General features: G+C 41.1%; 1 protein-coding gene across 1 annotated transcript in view; it reads left to right on the top strand.

Annotated features, from left to right (window-relative positions):
• Positions 1-21,250, top strand: part of kcnq1.1 (potassium voltage-gated channel, KQT-like subfamily, member 1.1) — a 55,535-nt gene that overhangs the window by 3,763 nt on the left and 30,522 nt on the right. Inside the window, exons 2-4 of the mRNA XM_034679179.1 lie at positions 10,222-10,312; positions 19,481-19,607; positions 20,099-20,177. Of these exons, the coding sequence (XP_034535070.1) occupies positions 10,222-10,312; positions 19,481-19,607; positions 20,099-20,177 (297 nt within the window). The remainder of the gene's footprint in view (positions 1-10,221; positions 10,313-19,480; positions 19,608-20,098; positions 20,178-21,250) is intronic.

The raw sequence follows: 21,250 nt of genomic DNA, 5'->3' as shown, positions 1-21,250 counted from the left end.
CAGGATGTGTAACTGTCCTGCAGGTCTTCTGAGGTCAGTTCAGTACCTTGTTTTTAAATGGCTGAGGTGGAGAAAAACAGTTGGGAACAAGCTCGGCTTTATCACTGACCCAGAACTTGATCGCCAGAGTGACCTCAGGCCTTATCAGATGAACCCTTTTGTGTGTGTGTTTGCACGTGCAAATGTTTGTCAGCTTGGATGTATGTGTGTAGTGATACAAGATGCTTACAGTGACAGGGGCTAAAAGGAAGCAACTGTTTACCCCTCTGGAAAAGAGCATGCTTTTCAATCAGCCTAATGCACAAGTAAAGTATACCTCTGCTCTCCCTGGGTGTCTATGCTACAGTCTAAGAGTAAATGGGGTGTTTTGGTGCGGAGCTGCATGGATCCATCCCACATGCTGGTTATAAATGAGTCGATCAGGAGAGTTTAGAGAAAACTCAAATCAGACTCGGCTCCATTAAACTGAACTAGATGTTCTGTCAAACAGTATCAATGTGGAGGAAGTCAATTCAGATACCATATTTCACAATATAACAAACATATTTGAGAGCTCATGCACTTTTATTCTTTTCAATTTGAGCAAGAACTTTTGACTGGAGCTGTTTGTATTCTACTTTATATTTCATCAACTGGGGTTAAGGCATCAGTTCGGTTGTTTTTCCCTCTCTGTGTAAAACGCAGGAGATAGGATTGGTAATAGAGTACTGAGATGAGGTCACTCATTGTTGACCACATTATACCGCTGAGCTTTTAACTCCATAGTAGCCAAAGTGTAGGCCTTAAGCTTTCTGAAATGCAGCCCGTGTGCTCAGCTCTAAAATATAAATCACAACATATTCGAGTTGTATCTTCCACTCGTATTTCAGTGAGCCTTGGCTGAATGCAGGAAAAAAGTCCATGTTGAGAGCAAAATAGGTGTAACTTAGAGGACATGACACATTTCTGGATCCCATCAGTCATTGGTCATCTATTTACAGTCTGGTTTGAATTAATCTATGTTAACAAATGTCTCCATGCAAGGTCCTGCTTCTCAAATTACTACCGGGAATGTAAACAATGACAACAGACAGGAAGAGAAAGAGGCCAGATGACCTTTATCCCTTTCTGCTGGCTCCCCTGGGACCCACAAAGAGTTGGACATAGCTCCCAGAGTCTGTTCCTTCAACGGATGATCGGTGATTGGTTCTGAGTTTAGTCAAAGTCAACACATTTGGACTCAAATACAGCAGCTTAGTCAGTGGCCCTGAGACTTTCAAGGAACCATTAAAGTGTCTGTTAAATGCAGGCCTCACGGTCAGGTTGGCTACAAATGCAATGTTCATTCTTACTGATTCTTGCTTCTTTATTTGGTTACCAGTTAGCTTTAGATTTCCTTTTAAGATTTTTAAATGCTTGTTTATAAAGCCTGACATGATCAGACACCACCTTATATTTAAGTCAAAATATGTTTTTTGTTTCACACAAGAATATAACACAGGTCTCCTCAATGAAAGTACGTTGTTGATTTGGCCTGTCTATCAACCCTGACCACTAGGGGTGCAACAGTTCATTGATCTGGATCAAATAGTTGAGCAATGATCCAATCAAATCGATGGAAAGTCTAAATATCGATCTGCATTGTCATCTGAAGGATACACTTATTTAGAAATTCTTAACACTTTCCTGTTTCACAGTTTGCACGTCATCCTAAACTTTTAAGCAATGCTAGCAGCTAGTAAAACATGGCAAGCAGCCGAGATGAAGAAGATGAGGAAGATATTGGGCAGTGGCTCTGGGCACCTAAAAATAAAGAAACATGGTTCATTTTTCAAGTGTTCAGATGCCACTGCCTGCTCAACACCTCTCACTTACTTTTTTCCACTAAAGCTGAACCACATCTCCAAACAAGGGATGAGAGTTACATGTATAGTTCTGTCTTTAAGTTAAAGATAATCAGGGGTCCTTGAAGTTTAATTATCAACATTAATTTTATGGAGATGTCAAGACAAAAAAAATATAAAAATCGGTTTGTTTTTTACCTGCAGGTGAAATGTAACTGATTGTGTTAAATGGGTAAATAATATTGTCTGGAATCAATCGTGGGCCCCTGATTTTAATGGAATCAGATTTGTATTGAGGCAGACTGTGTCATAGCAGCAAATCATTGTTGTCCAAAGAATCAATATAATATTGTATCCTGATGAAACTGGTGGTTTACACACCTCTTGACTAACAACCTAAGCAGACTTCTACAAAGCCACCTGACTACACAGCATGAAAACATGCTGTAGGACAACATATCAAATCATGTGAGAGGAACCTACTTCATCTTATTGTGATGTGATGAGCTGCTGACCAAGCAGTTGTATTTGAAGACTTTAGAGTGAGAACCAGCCGTCACACATTATTCAACCACACCTCTGTTTTGCTCTGTATTATCACTTTCAGGTTCAGTCACTGTGTTTGCTATTCCAAACAGGATATTTGATGGTAAGAGGCAATGACACGGTCAGCAAAGTCACTTTTAACTCTAACTCTGTCCCCTGTTTTGTCTCTACATGCAGCGCACACACCACAAAACAGACTACAAGAGAATGTGTCCATCAATAATAGATAGGAGCAACGCTTTGTTCAGAGTTCAGTGGTGCCTCTGTAGATGAGCCAGTGTGTTATTTTATGTGTTGCTCCACAGAGCCCACAGGAGGTAAAGGCAGTGAAATATGATGGTGCAGTTAGTATGGAGGGACAGACGAGTCAGATCGTCTCAGATGGATTAAAAGTGAAGCTGCAGTATACGCACAGCATACTGAGTGTGTGTATGTTTACTGGCATTTCAAACGCTCTGTAGTCATCTGAGCACAGCTTCTCTGACAAATTACAACCATTAGCATACCAGAGTGTTTGGTTTGGAAAGTTTGATGTTCATTTTTGTTTCTTTGATCCTCCTTTTAATTCCCTGTTTCATATTTGAACACAAGATTTTATATATTAGACTACATACTGACTTGTAAACATGTTTTGGTTGTGCCCTGCTTTTCTTTGAAGACAATTTTCTTCCTTTTATACTCTATGGAAGTCATTTTGACGAGGACTCAGACACTGCACTGAGACATTTTCTTCTGCTGTATTGTTTGCTTGTTCAGTTCTCTCAGACAGGAACTGTTGCTTTGCTAGCCGTGTTACAAACAAGTCCATTTTCCCTTAGAAGGTCTCTCTCTCTCCGCCTTTTATCTGTGTTGACGTGTGGCGTGCACGTTTAAGCCTGTGTGTGTATGAGTTAGTTTGGAGGGGGGTGTTTGAATTCCTGGCCGGTGTTCAATAAACTGAGGCTGTAGCATGTGGTGATAAGGGCCTCCATGGTGCAAACACTGACTGGAAACTAGAACTCCCTCCACACAGAGTTTCCATCAAGTGTGTTCATATAGAGAAGATGAGACAAGACAAGACAAGACAGTGATTTATGCAAGCTGTTTTTGAACAAAACTTTAAAAACACTATAAACCAGAGATCTGTGGAGCAAATATTTCCACCAGCACTGCCCAGTATTGTCAAACTATGACACTTTGACATATTCTGTGGTATCCTGATTAGGGAAGCAGCTAATTTTCTTAAAGTTATATTCTTGGGGCAATTTTGCATTTTATGTATAGGACAGCTGAAGAGAGACAGAAAATGTGGGGAGTAGAGAGTAGGGAAGGATATGCAGTAAATGGTCAAGGCTGGAATCGAACCTGCGTCGAGGGCTATGGCCTCTGTATATGGGGCGCACGCTTAGACCGATCGGCCAGCAGCGCCCCGGGAAGCAACTCATTTCATTGCCGATTAGAATGCAAGTTTTAATTCTGACTAACTTGCTAATCTAAAGGTAAGATGACACTCAGAGAAGAGTCAAAATAAAGCACAATTAACTGACTGGTTTGCAAAGTGTGGCTAACATTAGCAGAGCAAGCACCAACAGCCTTTAGCACTCCCTGCAGGTTTATATTCAAATGCCTGCACTGGTTATGCATTACTCTGGTTGAGTGGTTCTGTGCCAGTTTAACCCCACAAAGCCTACATACAGCTCTCTCTCCATTTTCTAGATCAAAATTAATCTCAGCTACAGCCCTGACAGGTGGAAGGTGGCTGTGTAACAGCAACACAACACATATCCATCATTAGGCAGGATAGTCGGTGCTTTGAATCTTTTAACCTGCTTTTTTCTACTGAAGCCCAGATGAGCCCTACCTGCAAAAAGATGTGCTAGTAATTTAATATTAAAAGTAAATTATTCAGATATCTTCAATAAATCAGCTATATCAAGTTAATTAAAGAAACAAAAGATTGCTCCTTCAATTCTATTTTATTTAAGTTTTTAGCAAAAGATCAGGAATAGCATGCTAGCTTATATTGCTAGCTTTCTTTGGCTGCTGTAATACAAGATCATGTGCTCAAATGTCATGACTGTAGAAAACAAAACACACATATATCCTTTGAATCATGGTTGAATGCACTTTTATACCACTTTTCTGTGGTGACATGAATGCTGAAGAGTCCCTGGATGGATGCGTCACCAGAATGTTGCATGTTGTTCTGAACATCAACCAGCACACTAATGTCACCATCAAAGAGCTGTACAGGGGGTTACCAAGGATGAGAGAGAAAAGAGCCTCCAGGAGGATTAGGCTAACCGGTTATTGCCAGAGACACTGGTGGCTCCCAGCCTGTAAACTGGTGCTGTGGGAGCCAACACATGGGCATCGACCAGAAGGACGTCCTGCGTTATCATTCGTGGATGTTCTCAAGAGAGATGCTGGCACAGAAAGCACCGGCGAGCTAGCCAGAGGCATGGAGGATCAGGATGACTGGAAACTTCACTGGGGGACTTGTCTGGAAATGACTGACTGAATCTGTTGTCCCTATACCACACAAAGAACTTTCGACAATATGTCACACTCACTCATTCTCACGCTGATGGCAGAGGATGCTTTACAAAGAGACCATCAGTATTAACTAATCCCATTTACACACCACAGCTTACACTCAAGAGTCATCCTGGGTTCAGCATCTTGCCCAAGGACACTTTGACTGCAGGAGCTGGGATCAAACCAGAATCAGAATCAGAATCAGAATCAGAATCAGAATCAGCTTTATTCGCCAAGTATGCTTGAACACACAAGGAATTTGACTTTGGTAAACTGTGCTCTCTTTGTACAAGGCATAAGAATAAGAATAAGAATAAGAACTACAATAAAAAATAAAATGAAAATATAATAACAATAACCTTAGCTATAAATACAAAGAAACAACAAATAGCTTGACTAATATGTACAGGCTAAAATAATATGATAAAGTGCAGTGGTGAGTTGCAGAGGTAGTTTTACATTATAAAATAGAAGTTAAATAATACAAAAAATAGAAATATGGAATTCTGCTTGAGAATTGTTGCATTGTATATCTACATGTATATTTACAGAGAGTATTTATCTGACAGGTATGACACTGTTATGGTTTAGTGTTCATCAGAGTGACAGCCTGGGGGAAGAAACTGTTCTTATGGCGGGTTGTTTTGGCGCACAGTGATCTGTAGCGCCTGCCGGAGGGGAGGAGTTTGAAGAATTTGTGTCCAGGGTGTGAGGGGTCAGCGGTAATGCTCCCTGCCCGTTTCCTGGCCCGGGACCGGTACAAGTCCTGGATGGGGGGCAGGTCGACACCGATGATTTTCTCTGCAGTCCTTATAGTCCGCTGCAGTCTGTGTTTGTCTAGTTTGGTTGCAGAGCCAAACCAGACAGTGATGGAGGTACACAGAACAGACTGGATGATGGAGGTGTAGAACATGATCAGCAGCTCCTGGGGCAGGTTGAACTTCCTGAGCTGACGCAGGAAGTACATCCTCTGCTGGGCCTTTTTTCTGATTGTGTCTATGTGGGAGGTCCACCTCAGGTCCCGGGAAATAGTGGATCCCAGGAACCTGAAAGAGTCCACAGTAGACACAGTGCTGTTCAGGATGGTGAGGGGGGGGAGTGGGGGGGGGCTTCTCCTGAAGTCCACTGTCATCTCTACCGTCTTGAGCGGGTTCAGCTCCAGATGGTTCTGACTACACCAGAGAGCCAGCTGTTCCACCTCCTGTCTGTAAGCAGACTCGTCTCCGTCCTGGATGAGACCGATGACGGTGGTGTCATCTGCAAACTTCAGGAGTTTCACCGAGGGGTCTCCTGAGGTGCAGTCATTGGTGTAGAGGGAGAAGAGCAGTGGGGAGAGAACACATCCCTGGGGGGCGCCAGTGCTGATGGTCCGGGTGCTGGATTTGATGCTCCCCAGCCTCACCTGCTGTCTCCTGTCCGTCAGGAAGTTGGTGATCCACTGACAGATGGAGGCCGGCACTGTGAGCTGGGTGAGTTTCTGGTGCAGGATGTCTGGTATGATGGTATTGAACGCAGAGCTGAAGTCCACAAACAGGATCCTAGCGTAGGTCCTGGGGGAGTCCAGGTGATGCAGGATGTAGTTCAGACCCATATTGACTGCATCCTCCACCGACCTGTTTGCCCGATAGGCAAACTGCAGGGGGTCCAGCAGGGGGCCTGTGATGTCTTTCAGGTGGCTCAACACTAGTCTCTCGAAGGACTTCATGACCACAGACGTCAGGGCGACGGGCCTGTAGTCATTGAGTCCTGTGATGGTGGGTTTCTTTGGGACTGGGATGATGGTGGAGCTTTTGAAGCATGAGGGCACTTCACACAGCTCCAGCGATGTGTTGAAGATCTTTGTGAAGATGGGGGCCAGCTGCTCAGCACAGACTCTCAGGCAGGAGGGGGACACGCCGTCTGGTCCTGGAGCCTTCTTGGTCTTTTGTCTCTGGAAGAGCTGGATTACCTCATCTTCACAGATCGTCAGCGCAGGTGGGGGGTCAGAGGGGGGTGGGGAGGGGCTTGTGGGGGGGCCAGGTAAATCAGAGTGTTCGGGTGTGGGGTGTGAAAACCTGCAGTAGAAGCTGTTCAGGTCGTCAGCTAGTCTTTTGTTACCTTCAGGGTGGGGGGAGGGTCTCCTGTAGCTTGTAACTTCACGCAGGCCTCTCCAAACTTCTGAGGGGTCGTTGGCAGAGAAGCTCTGTTTTAACTTCTCAGTGTAGCTCCTCTTAGCTACCTTGATCCCTCTCGTCAGTTTGTTTCTGGCCTGCTTGAACAGGTCCCGGTCCCCACTCCTGTAGGCCTCTTCTTTGGCCTGACGCAGCTTCCTCAGTTGAGGTGTGAACCAGGGCTTGTTGTTGTTGTATGTGCGGAAGGTCCTGGTCTGCACACACATGTCCTCACAGAAGTTGATGTATGAAGTCACAGTGTCAGTGAGTTCATTGAGGTTTCCTGATGCAGCTTCAAAAACACTCCAATCAGTGCAATCAAAGCAGGCTTGTAACTCCTGCTTTGACTCCTCCGTCCACTTCTTCACAGTCCTAACTACAGGCTTAGCCGTTTTTAACTTCTGCCTGTAGGTCGGGATGAGATGAATCAGACAGTGATCAGATAGTCCTAAAGCTGCACGGGGGACAGAGCGATATGAGTCCTTTATTACTGTGTAGCAGTGGTCCAGAGTGTTAGACTCCCTGGTGGGACACTTAATATGCTGTCTGTATTTAGGTAGTTCGTGGGTTAAATTTGCTCTGTTAAAATCCCCGAGAATGATGAGCAGAGAGTCAGGATGTTTTTTCTCCACGTCTGTAATCTGGTCAGCCAGGTGCTGTAACGCCTCCGTTACACAGGCCTGAGGTGGGATGTAGACGCCGACCAGAATAAAGGAGGAGAACTCCCGCGGCGAATAGAAGGGTTTGCAGTTTATGAAAAGAGTCTCCAGATTTGGACTGCATGACTTCTTCAACACTGTGGTATCTGTACACCAACCTTCGTTTATGTAGAAACAGATTCCGCCTCCTCTCGCCTTCCCAGAGAGTTCCTTTACGCGGTCCGCTCTGTGGAGCTGAAAGTCCGGTAAGTGCAGCGAGCTGTCTGGGATGTGTTCACTGAGCCAGGTTTCAGTGAAACACAGGGCGGCGGATCTGCAAAAGTCCGTGTTTCTTGAGTTGAGGAGCAGCAGTTCATCCATCTTGTTTGCCAGGGAGCGGACATTCGCCAGGTGAATGGACGGGAGCGCACTGCGTAACCCCCGCTGTCTCAGTCTGACGAGCACGCCTGCTCGCTTGCCCCGGCGCCGGCGTCTCCGGCAAAGACCATAGAGAGCTGCGGCTCCACCAGCAAGAATCTCTGTGTAACTTAAAGGTTCAATGAAAACCGGTGTAAAAAGTTCGGCAGAGGACTGTCCAATGTTAACAAGTTCTTCTCTGGTAAAAGAAACCAGAGAAGCGGAGCATAAAGATACAAGAAAAGAGAAAAACGCAACAAGTACGAGAGAGCGCAGTACCAGGGCGACCGTCCGTGGCGCCATCTTATCAACTCCACTGAGCCACAGCTGCTGTTCAGCTCAGATTTATCACTAACAGACATGACAGTGATCAGGAAATTTGTAATCAGATTTATTTGAAGGAACTAGACACTATTTTTCAAGTCTGGATAGTTTTCCTCTGATGTCTGAAAATAGGCTTTTTTGTCTCATTCTATTCTTTTTTTTATCTTCTCTGAAAAAAAAAAGAAGTATTTTTGTTCATGAGATGATAAAGAAAGGGTTTGTTATCTTAAGATTAAAGGAATGATTCATGATCATGAGATCAGAGAATCAACAAATATGATCTGAAGTTAGCTTATTCTTTCTCCTGTACATGTGAACCAGGTGTCAAGGTGTTAGAACATTTCCCACTACATATAACTCAAACTTGCATCATAGCATACCATGGTAATGAAATATACTCAACCAGCTCTTATGTAGATCAGTAAGGCATAAGAGCTGCTCCTCTGCTGTTATACCTAGATGTCAATATTTGTCAGCACTGTTCAATCTAAACAGAATCAAGCTTTCAGGGCCTCCATGTTTCCTTTTGATTGGGTCAGCCGTGGCAGTTTGTCCTTCTCTCAGAGTTTGCTCGGTAAATGAACTCAGACGTTCTTAACGTGATTTCATTCAGAAGTTGTGCCCTTCACCGCTACGTCTCTCGCCAGTGGAAATGAAAAGTTAATGAGTTTGTCCTTTCCACAATGCCAAGCTTTCTACAAGTCTAATGCACATCCATTCTTAATTTACTCAGATGTTCTGCTAACAGACAAACATAATGAAATGGGGTGAAACATTACTCCGACTAAATACTGATAGGAGTGATTCTACAATAACAAACATGAACAGAGGACGTTTCGTTGTCAGAATTAAGATTGCATAATGTTATGACTTTGAGAATGGATCATCATGTATATTGCAGCCATTTCTGCACACACATCTTCCTCCTCACCAATCAAATCAGACGGGATTTCGGCCTCTGAGTTTTATGGGCAGCTGTTAGAACTGATCATTAAAATTTATTTGGTGTCTTCACACACTACATGCAGTAAATACAAGCTTCTTGTTTTTAAGATAGCTAAACAAAGCCATAAAACAAGATCTCTCAAATCACTCTGGTCTTTTCATGTAAGATTTATGATCAAGAGTTTGTCTTTTGCCAAAATCTCAAGGCTACATCAGAGCTAAAAACAAAAAATCTGTCCTTTTGATTTGGTAGAAAAGTTACAGATGTCTCATTGTTTCTGCACTTTGAGTATTTGTGACCTTAGGTGGAAGTCAAGGAGCATTTATATTATCTTGATACCTTGTGTGGTCTGTGCGTGTGCGCGTGTGAGTCTATTTGTGCAAACTTGCATGCTCATTATTTGGCAAGTTAGTCATGCACTTTGCATTCACATGGTGGAGAGTAAAAGGTTCACAGAATTTCCTCCAGAGAGCTGTCCTTGAATGTTTGCTCAAATTCACTCAGATGCCTTTCATGACAGAAATATAAAGTAATGTTATGCTGTTTTGAATTTATTTTTTTCAAACTCGTTCAGAAACCCAGACTCTAACCAGATTTCAAAGTTGTCTGAGGTTTTGGTGTTTAAATCAAAGTCTGAGATGTTGACATAAATATGAGGTGAAACGTGTCTGCACGACTCCACTGATTATGAGTTGTGCTTGTCCAGCTTTGATTTTTGAGCAAAATGAGCTAGAGCTGGTCGGAAATCCTTATCAAACTGGATAGTATCAAAATGTGTTAGACAGGAATAAGAATGACAGCAACATAATGTAGACAATGATCACATTTTGATAATTCCTGATCTGCTTGTTTTCCTACAGGTTCCTCATAGTCCTCTCCTGTCTGATCCTCAGCGTTTTGTCTACTATCCATGAGCACGAGGCCCTGGCTTACACAACGCTCTTCTGGGTGGTGAGTGTTGCATTTGATGAAATTGAAAAGAGATTAACCATAAAAGCATTGTTTTGCCCCTAATTTGTATCATTGTCCAATTGGATCTGAGACTATGAGAGGATTTAGATTAAAACCCAAACATCCCACTGGGTGATTTCAATCCCTGTTGGACAGTCCTAACCCACAACTGAGCAGGGCTTAGGGTCAGATTCGTGGAGGTTACGCTGCAGAGGATGTGTGGAAAAACTGGAGACTTTAGAGTGCTGAAGCCTGCAGGACAGAGCAGGATTTAGTTTAGTGAGGTACCCCCTGGGTTTTTCAGTTAAAAGAAGGTGGTTCACTTCTGACCATGGTAACTTTCTCTTCACAACTTACCTTGCGGGGAAGGCAAGGTTAACACAAAGATAAGAAACCAGCTTGTACACAACATCGCCCACTAGCAAGTCAACTTTATGGAGCCAAGTAGGTCGCTGTGAGCTGAGAGAGGGAGGAGGGGAGTTCAGAGACCAGACGGTTTATAGTATTCATTCATTGTGAGCATCATACTTTACAGATACCATCCTACAGAAGAGTCCGATCAAAGTACTACTGCAATATACTTATACTAAAGATACATAAAAAGTAAGCAGATTTAATGCTTCATGTGATTTGAATATCAGTTTTACACTGTCAGGGCGGCAGCAGGAAGAATAATACATCTTAAATACATGCGTTACTTACTACACCGCGTTACCCCCAACACTGCATGTGAGCGATGAATTAAATCAGGGCTATTGTAGAGTCATCAAAGTAAGACCTATGTGAACTTATGATGGGGAACTAATACTATAAGCTTCATTTTGCACATTTTTGCAAGTTGTTCTTCCAGCATATGGTATCTGTCTCGATTTGAGTCTGAAATAAATGCTTCCTCATTTTTCTAATATGATAGTTTTCTTTGAGTGGAAAGTCGTTCCTGTCACTCCTGTCTGTGGCCATCAAACCTTTCAATACCTCTCAACGAGGGTCAGGCACCTTCATTGATCCAGCTGTGAAACTGCTTGTGCAATAACTTAATGCAATACTCTGCAGTAACACTACCTTTAAAGAGTTCATTCAACAGTGCTCTGTTTCACAAAGGTTCTTAATTAATCATATTTATACAATCCTGGCATTTATATCTAAAGTACCAGATCCCATTTCTCAACATTCAATCTTTGTTGGATGCACTTATCTGTGCTTAACTCATATTTTGCACTTATCTGTGCATCAGTTATTTTCACAAATAAGTTGTACCAGTTTTTATAAGGATTAGTTAATGTATGTGATTGGTCATACAATAGGAAAAATACCACTTTTATGTTATCACACTCATAGAAACCCTCAGTGGATTTATCGAGACAACCAGCTTCGCAGGACAGCTAAGCATGCTCTCTTTTGTTTGCGTTGGTAAATCATGAGAAGCAAAAGCCAGGTACAGGCCTGAGGGCAGGCAAGACATGATATCTGTGTTTGCTCATAAAGTCGCTGGCTCGGAAAAGTTGATACTGTGATGATTCAGGTTGGGGTTTGCAAGTTTGGTCAAAAACATGGTCAAAAGTTTGACCTAGCTCATCTAATCATTTAGTTCAATGTATTTGTATTGACCTCTCAACAGTCTGCATCTCCATGCACACGGAGGTTGCACGCTGTCTCTTTATAGAAACAGTTTTGACTCCAGCAGGAAAAAAGGTTATGAAAAGTTATATGGGGTAAAACAATAACAAAATAGCTTTCTACTATTTTAACTCCTGGGTGTATTTTTTCTGAAAGGTCAGAGCTACCATGCTATGGTTCTACAGGTTTGCTGAATGAATTTTCAAATCAGAGTTCAAAAGTTTTCCTCCATCAAATATCCATGTGGGTTTGTCTGCCTCAGAGAGTCAGTCCAGACGGGCATCTCTGAATTTATTTTTCAATTTTATTCAGTGGCTGTGCCCTTGTTTCAGAAAACAGTGTCTGCCCAAACACACAGAAACACAGACAAAGACTTTTCAATTTATAACCGGGTCAGCAGCTTTTCAGAAGTGTCCCAAACTGCACATTAGTGTGGAGGCGAAGCATAAATGTAGTTAAGAGTTCAAGACCTCTATGTGATATTTTCCATTTTGTTGAATTTGTTATGCCCAATCTTATATAGCGTGAAAAATAAAAGACAGAAAAGACTGAATTCAGAAATTGATCCTGGCAACAATAGCAAAGATTTTATTACAAGAGACAAACTGCTTGAGAACCAAATCCAAGATGTTTTGGATTAATTGTGCACAATTGAGCAGACAATACAACTTGTTTTCTTACATGTCAAGTTGCTTTTTGTTGCCTTACATGCCAAACATGCTCATATCCATCAAAGTGATAACAGCATCTGAATCCTGAACTTTCTTACATTAACACACACAGTATCAGTATATTGCACAAGTGTGAGAAAAGATAAGGAACACAGCAATGTCAGAGTAAATAATGTAGCTTTTAACCGTGAAATGATCACAGTGTTTGTTTACAATAAGACACCACAGTGTATCTTCAATGATCCTGATCAGAGGTCCATGAATCGCATGTGTCTGAAAGATAGGAGTCCAGTTATTGAGATTTGAAAGAAAGTGAATCTCAAGAGCAGGATACACCTTGTTTTTTTAATAACAGCTCTGTTTATGTTTGTTGATACAGCCTGCAGCCTTTTCTCCTGATCTGATCTTTTCTTTTGACTCTCACCATCTGCTCAGCCGCTCTGTTTTTCTCTGTTTTTGTTGGCTTACATCTGCACACAGGCCTAATTCTGATATATGAAGTAGTCAAAGGAGGAGTTTTGTTCCCATCCCTTGTCGGACAACTCATTTAAATAAATGATGATGCTCATAAAACAATGCAGCTAATAGACATTGAGTCATTGTGCTGTTCTTTCGGATGACACCTACTGTTTACTGTGGTAAGCTTGTTTAATAAAGCACTGAATGCATTTTAAAGTAAACAAAGATGTTAATCTCATTTCTATATGTTTTTTGATGGATTACATTCTTCAACAGTCATCGCCATGATTTGGAACATTCTGCTAAAACAACAAATATCACATTTCACTTTCTGTTACTTGAAAAGCAATTTCATGGGTTTATTGACCTACCTGCTGCCTCACAAAAAACAATTTAGGGACTCTTTAGCCGAAGAACAAAGCCTTTTTTTCTGCAAACTATTTCAGGGTGTCCTGCTGGCCTTAGAGGTCGAAGGCTCCTCCGCTGAAATCAATAGTAAATGGGATAAACTTAACCCCGAGACATCAGCTGCTGAGTGGAGGAACTGTTTGGGTGCTGGGTGAGTCACTCAAGCTCAAACAAAAGTAAAACCACCAAGAAAGGATAAAAAGGACTTGAGGAGTTTCTTTAGGGGGAGGACTAGATCGTGCCACGTGACATGTTCACCTTGGTCAAGGATAATAGGATGACACGGTCACGGTGTGTCATCAGCTGGCAGAGCAGAATGACAAATCCTACAGGTCTATTGTTGGATTAATAGAGATTTAAGGCTGCAAATTCACCCATATACAAGTCAGACCTGTGATTAAAAAATGAATAAAGTCGATAAATACCCAAATATTTGAAATATATGTTTTGTACTCTAGCTTTAAGTTCGCCCCCCATGGATATTTAATCTTCTTATTCTTCTCCTCAACCCAGATAATGAATAATTAATATTTGCTATGCTTCTAAACCCTCAAAAATCTCCAATATTCATCTTTTGCAGCCTTCATTCCCAAAGGGCCTGTTGTGTACTTTGTGCTCGCTGCTTTAGAGATTTGCTCTGACCCTGCAACTCTCTCATTCCCTCCTCCCCGTCACAGAAGCAGCTTCTTTGTTGTCTTTCTTTCTTCCTGCACACTCAAGGTTAACACAGACCACTCGCTTTTTGTGCTTGGAGATGCAGCACTGGCTGACAGGGTTTGTAGTAGTGGTGTGCTTGGCCAGATGTTGGCTGTTTGCCCAAAGGATCCTCGTTCCTCTCAAGAGTTTGTGCGCTTTTTTGGATCCAAGTTGGCCGTGAACTCTTAACAAGTATTGTATCATTTTCTGTCATTTTGCCAAATTCAGTATAAGGCGGTATAACGTGCTTTACCTTGTTCTTACCAAGCCCCTTTAACACATGAGCACACAGGTTGTGACATTTTCTTGACTTGCCCTTTACATGTGCACTTTAAAGAGGGAGAGATTGTTAGCGTGGGAAGTGCAATTACCACTCTTAACTTGGTGAGGAGGAGAGGCCTGGGAAAGTCTGTCATAATGGGGTCTTTCCAATGTAGAAGGACACTTCAGCAATACAAACACAACTGTAGAACACAAATGAACCATCTGGCTGCCCCCACCTAGACAGCCAAAGAGACATGTTACTTACTGGATGCCTACACACCTCTGTTTGTGATCGCTTTGAGGTCACTCATCTCATTTGACAGTCACTGACATTTGTGTTAAGTATGCTAAATATATCCTGTTACTTTACGGTACTTTATGGCCCCCAAATACAGCTCGCATGCAATTCTTGTCCATAGCCTGATGTCAGCACCACTACTTTTGCCATCCACTATGGTGAGTGACGTCATAGTGGACATGTGACTGCAAGTGGTGCATACTCAACTCAACTCAACTTTATTTATATAGCACCTTTCATACATACAAGCATGCAGCCCAAAGTGCTTCACAAAAGAACAGAGACAGAAAACAACATAAATGGTAAAATAATGAAAGACACAATCTTAAATAAAATTCTTAAAGATAGAATAAAACAAATTCATTAAAATTAATCAAATAAGTGAGAGTAGAAAGCAAAATTAAAAACCTGTTAAAGTTCAAAAAGATCAGATAAATACAATAAAGAAATAGATACATAAATTGATAAATAAGATGAATAACTGTTGTTAAAACAAGGATTATAATGATAGAAAAAATACAGCATCTGAAGTGAGCAGTGAAGAGTCTAAATCAGAAAAACTCTGCTTTATGTGAACAACATCATTACCTTACCTGCTGGCTTGTTATGACTGATTTAGACTTTCTGCATTCACACATCGACCTACTTTGCCTTAACAAAACCTTTCTTACTTAGGGGCCGACAGTACGGGGTCAGTTTAAATTGGACTTGAACACACTCACATGTATTAACACATGCAGCTGCTCAGACAGTGCTAGAGCTGTTCATGAGTGCAATGTATGTTTGAAAGGGTCGAGAGGGATGAAATGAGGGTTTAGAGCGAGGTTGATAAAGTGAGGGTCAAATGAGGATCGATAGCTTGAAGTGCAGAAAAATGTTGTGTAGAGAAGCACAGGGAGTGAGACTCAGTGTGGGGGTGATGACAAGATGAGGTATCCAGGTTTTAGTGTCCCCCTTGTGGTTCATGTAATGAGTAAGATGGAGGTGAGGAAGCACAGAGGAGAGGATTAGATGGCTGAGGGATGTGAGAAGGAAGGAATGTATCAGAGAAAGTGGTTAGGCCCTCGTTGAGTAAGACTGAGGCTTGGTCTTTTTTCTTTTCCTTGGATGACTCAATAATATAACCAGGTGTTTGAATGGCTAAGCTGTAACTGCCTCATTACAGTTGTCGTCAAACGTTATAAACATTGTACCGAATCCAGAGTGGACCCAAAAAAAACATACCAAAACGTGGTATTTATTCATAAAACAGATCAACAACACAAATAGGTCCAGGGATAATGACACTGGATCTAGATTTTCCTGACCACAGATGTGAATTAGCATTAACTGTAGCTCAGCAGTTGTGTTGTCCTTGTTCCCTGTCAATTAAACAATAAACTAAACTAGTTTATTTTATTTTAAGCTCAAATGCAAACAATCAGAGATAAATTAAATATTGTAGACAAATAAAAGTACCTCTGTGTCCACATTGACAATAAACTGAAGGACAGAATATGCACATTGTCCAACATAAAGGTAAGAAGTACTTGGAAGTCCTCATCTCATACAATTCAAGGCTTTTACTACCACTAAGTGTCTATACTTTTTCTGCTTGTCTTGTTTCAGATACATAACTCATTATACTTCTTGCTCTTCTATTATTAGCACTGTTTCTCTGCATTTAACCCTCAGACACTAAACAAGAATAGTGTCATTACATGTACACTCTGTACTGTAATATTGGAGCAATGTGGAACTAGAATTTGTTTTAAGACCAATTCAGTCCCTTTATATTGTATCACATGGTATTATATTTTACTTTATTGTGTTGTATTGTATCTTATTGTATTTTTTGGGATCATATTTTATTGCATATCATGTAAAATTTTTCATATTGCATTGTATCTTTTTATTTTGTATGGCATGATATGGTATTCTTTTGTATCATATCGTATAGAATCTTATCGTTTAGGGTGACTTGTCATGTCGTGGTGTATCATATCACATACACACCCTTAACTTGTAACCAGCTGAATATCTGTGTAATGGATCAGATTCCCCGAAATTCTTCTCCATTCAGAAATCTGACCACAGCTCTATCTGGAAGATCACAGATCCCTCTGTGATCAGAGCTGATACTATTATACCAATATGAGCCAGCAGCTAAATAGAACCCTACTTGATTAGATTAGATGATTATAATCTGGATGTGGTTCTTCTCTGGTCCTTGGCCTCATTTCTTTTGAACCCAGTTTGAACCCTCAAGCCTGTCACAAGATCTTCTCAGTGAACTGAATTTGTTCACATCATTCTGCTATTCCTCACACTTTCTGTTATTCTGAAGACTTCTTGGATTTCTCTTCAGCGCTGGTTCAAAAGTTAAGCTTGACAGATGATTCATGATTGTGGAAACAGTAGTTGACAACACAATTCTAAACTCAATCTTCATTCTTTGGATTGCTCTGGAGTATCTGAACCCATTCACACCATCCTCTGCTTAAGTTCCCTTCAGTCAGAAGCTCTGGACTGAGTAAGTAACTGGACAGTAGAGTCAACTCTGTGTCTGAGGTCATAATAATCTTTTTGAGCACAACCAAAAACACCAGTTGTGATTCTTCCCCACGCCCGTTCTTGGATCCCTCTTGTTTGTCAATGGATTGCGTTTTTGGATTGGTCGTTTGTTTTTCATCCTTGAAGAACAAATCCGCACTGAATAAATTAATGAAACACAACGCTTTGCATATTACCTTCCAAGAAAACAGTTTGATATTTTATTAATCCAATTTTTGTTTAAAACAACGTGCTGTTTCGCATTCACTGACGTTTTAATCCGTGGCGCTGATCAAGATAAACACCTCTGTCAAATCCAAGCTGAAAATGTCTCCTGCTGTACAACATGCAACACATTTTCTGCCTGAATCCCCCCGCTGTGTTCCTACCATCGTTTACAGCAAAAGGATGGTGTCACAATTAAAAATCCATGAAAGGCTATTGATTCATTCTCCGACAGCTTCATTTCCAAATGCTTGTCAATGATTAAGAGACGTGTGGAGGTAATTGCGTTCTCATTCACACCAGTTCATTTATTTCCACATGTTGGTGTAATTGTGTGCTGTAATTGATTTTTTGAATCTATCAGTCCTCGAGGAGTACTGGAGGGAACTTGTGTGGAATTGAAATGGTGAAGCTTTAATTGAGAAGCTTTGATTGTATGAGACTTGTGTTTAGTGTTGGCCACATGCTGTTTTGGTTCATGTCAGGTATTGTTTCATGAACTTGAATAAGAACAAAATACAAGGAGAAGAAACATGGGGACGACGTAATGTGATGAATATGAAGTGACTGCCAGCAGTAAAGATAGATTCATTACAAACACTGGGAACAATGAGTGTTAGCATAGCTCTCCCTCAACATGACAACAGGCCGCCAGCATCTCCAACACTCACAGATTATGACATCCTACAAAGACTTGATTGTTTAAAATATACTTAGTGGCTTCTTTTTATGATAACATCCTGGAGTCTTGATGTGACAGTAAGGACCTGTGTCCACTGACAAAGTATTTTACCCACAGCCTCGATTTCAGGGCACTTCTTGTCAGCGCTTAGTGCTGGGTTACAAAAGTTGTTTCCCTGCACTTCTACTTGCCCGACTCTTATATCTAACTTCAATTGTTCCGTTTGCTTGATATTTGTTTCCATTCAAGGAGGTTTTTCAAAGAAATTGTAGTTAAAATGGATCATGTCTTGGTGTTAGCAGCAGCTCTAGACCTGGAAATTGTTCTTTTGAAATTACAAGACTAGTTTCATTCTCTGCCAAAACAGCTGACACTGAAGGTCTTTTTGTACCTGAGCGCTGAAATAGCAGAGTAAAATGGTTTAGTACAGAAAATAGGCGCTGCCAGTGCAAAACAAATGCTGTTAGTTGACACAGGCTATAATTGCTGCCATGAAATCAACAAGGGCTCCAGGAAGTTCCTGTGCTGATTCAAGTTAAATCAACAAGGCAAAAATACCTTCAAAAAACACAAAATGCCATTTTTGTGTTGCTTTAACAAGCGAGATGACATGTATTGATTTGATTGATTTGAGTGTACTTTGGACATAACAAGGTGAGCTTCATCCTTGTTTAGTCCTCCTGCTAAGCTAAGCTCATTATCTGCTGCACAAGAGTGTCTGTGTTAACACTTTAAGAAGGAAAATAAGTGCATTTCTTTAAAATCCAGATTATTCCTTTAGATAAACTCAATAGAAGTTTCAGCTGCCCTGTGACGTTTGATTATTGAAGTGGAGAAGACCTCAAGTTGTGTTTTGATATATGAGTAAAATTGTAAGATACATTTATATTGTCCAAATGAAATTCATGTGACACTCACTGAGTAGATGACTCAAAATATTGTATTCTCTTGTGGCCCTGTGAAATGAAATTTATAGTTCTTAATCAAATGTTTTTCAGGTCAAGCAAATGTTGCAGCAGAAAGAAATAATGAATCAATGATACAGTACAAATTAAACAATGACAAATGGAGTACATGTTGAGTACTAATCAATAATCCTTAATGAACTGCTGTGACAGGTCTAACACTTAGGAAAATGTGACAGTATTTGCAGCTATAATTCAACAATGCCAGTTTAAAAACAGACCTTGCACAAGTCTGAGCAGATGTTTGGGTGTTGTTGCTATGAAAAATCTGCATGAACATCTGAGCTTTGATTTTTTCCCCCCTCCACCTGTTCTCCTTTCTCATTTGTCTGTTCCTCTTTTCTCTGACAGGAGATCTTCCTTGTGGTGTTTTTTGGCATGGAGTACTTAGTCCGCCTCTGGTCAGCAGGCTGCCGCAGTAAATATGTCGGGTTCTTGGGCCGGCTACGCTTTGCCAGAAAGCCAATATCTATAATAGGTAGGAATGCCTAACCCCCCCCCCACACACACACACACATCTGTATGCATGCAGACGAACAGACCTACTCCCCACCCACACACATTATTTGAACAATACCTGTAACATATCCTGAGCTTGATCCTGGAATTAAATATCTCAGACAAATTCAGTATGAAATTAAACCATCCCTGCGATATATTTTGTTCTACCTTCAGCTGTTTATTGTTAAAACTGGAACCTATATGTGATTTTTGTTATTCCACTAAATATGCAGGAATTAATGTTGGCATTCAATATTACTTGGAACCCCTCTCACCTCAATAGAATTAGAGATGAAAACCAACATTCAAATCCAGATAAGGCCCCAGCAATCCACTTTTTAATATCTGCACTGTTTGCTTTCACTTTTTCATAGCTCATAACGAGAACGGTACTTGCTCTTGTTCTGCCGCATATCCATATTGTGAACATCTGCATGATATGCAATATTTCAATCTCTGTTTCTACAGATCTGCTTGTGGTTGTTGGCTCAATTGTCGTGCTGTTAGTGGGCTCCAAAGGCCAGGTCTTCGCCACCTCTGCTGTAAGGTAAGAAACAGTGAGTGTGAAGGTGGCAACACTATCACAAAAAGTATGTGGGTGTGTTTCTGGGCCTGCTTTTTCATGGTTTGGGTAGGCAGCATAATATTATTTTGGAAAACAGTGCTCTCTTTTTTGGCAACTTTTTAAACCCTCAACTATTTCAAAGTAAGAGGCCTCCTCTGCACAAAGCTGGGTCCATGAAAACATGTTTTTCCCTCTTGCTGAAGAACTCGCCTGACATATACAGAGCCCTGACCTTAAACCTGTTTAACACCTTTCAGATGGATCGGCAAACTGTGATCCAGATCTTAACAAAGGGAGCACACCTCATTTACACTGTGAAGGTTGAATGAGAGCTGCAAGCAAGGCTACTTTTCTTTTTATGAAAGCCTGAAACTGAAAATGAGCAGACTGTAGCGGCAGCAGATGAATACCCTTGAGTTTGGAATGGACAGTGGTAATTTCTGAGTCCACTTAAGTTTGCTAAACTTCACATATTCTTTACTCAAGATGAGGTATAGATACTTTGTAGAGGTATATTTTTGGGTTAGACAATTTGAGCATCCTTTGTGAAGTTAAAGTAATAACGAACTGGCTCTGAAATGAACTCACAGAATACATAGAAAATCACTCTATGACAGACATTTCTATTGACTCTCTGTAAGGGTAACTGAACTCGAATGTTACATTTAGGAGTCTAGCTAACGTGATGTAGATAGACAGCAACATAAACATTGGCATATGTGCAGATGTTGGTGTTATGGTTTAACATTTTACCCAAGCGGCAACCTCCGGTCTCAAACTATGAAGCGGAAGTGTTATAAACTGCAATTTATCGAGAATCCGCTTGAGGCTGGCTGCAGAAACACCAGAAACCACATACAAACCAATTCAAAAAGACTATCTTTGCAACAGAAATAAACATGTTTACAGCCTTTTCAAAAAACGGCTTTCGCTCTACGTAGCTAATTTCTATAACGGCACACACTGTACGGGGGGTTAATTTTTTTCTAGAAGATATTAAGATTACAAGTTTTTGCCCAAATAAGGACATGACTGACATGACTGACTTGACTCCC

Source organism: Notolabrus celidotus, chromosome 3 (assembly GCF_009762535.1).
Source record: "Notolabrus celidotus isolate fNotCel1 chromosome 3, fNotCel1.pri, whole genome shotgun sequence".
NCBI classification, from domain to species: Eukaryota; Metazoa; Chordata; class Actinopteri; order Labriformes; family Labridae; genus Notolabrus; species Notolabrus celidotus.
This window is presented reverse-complemented; position numbering and strand designations above follow the sequence as displayed.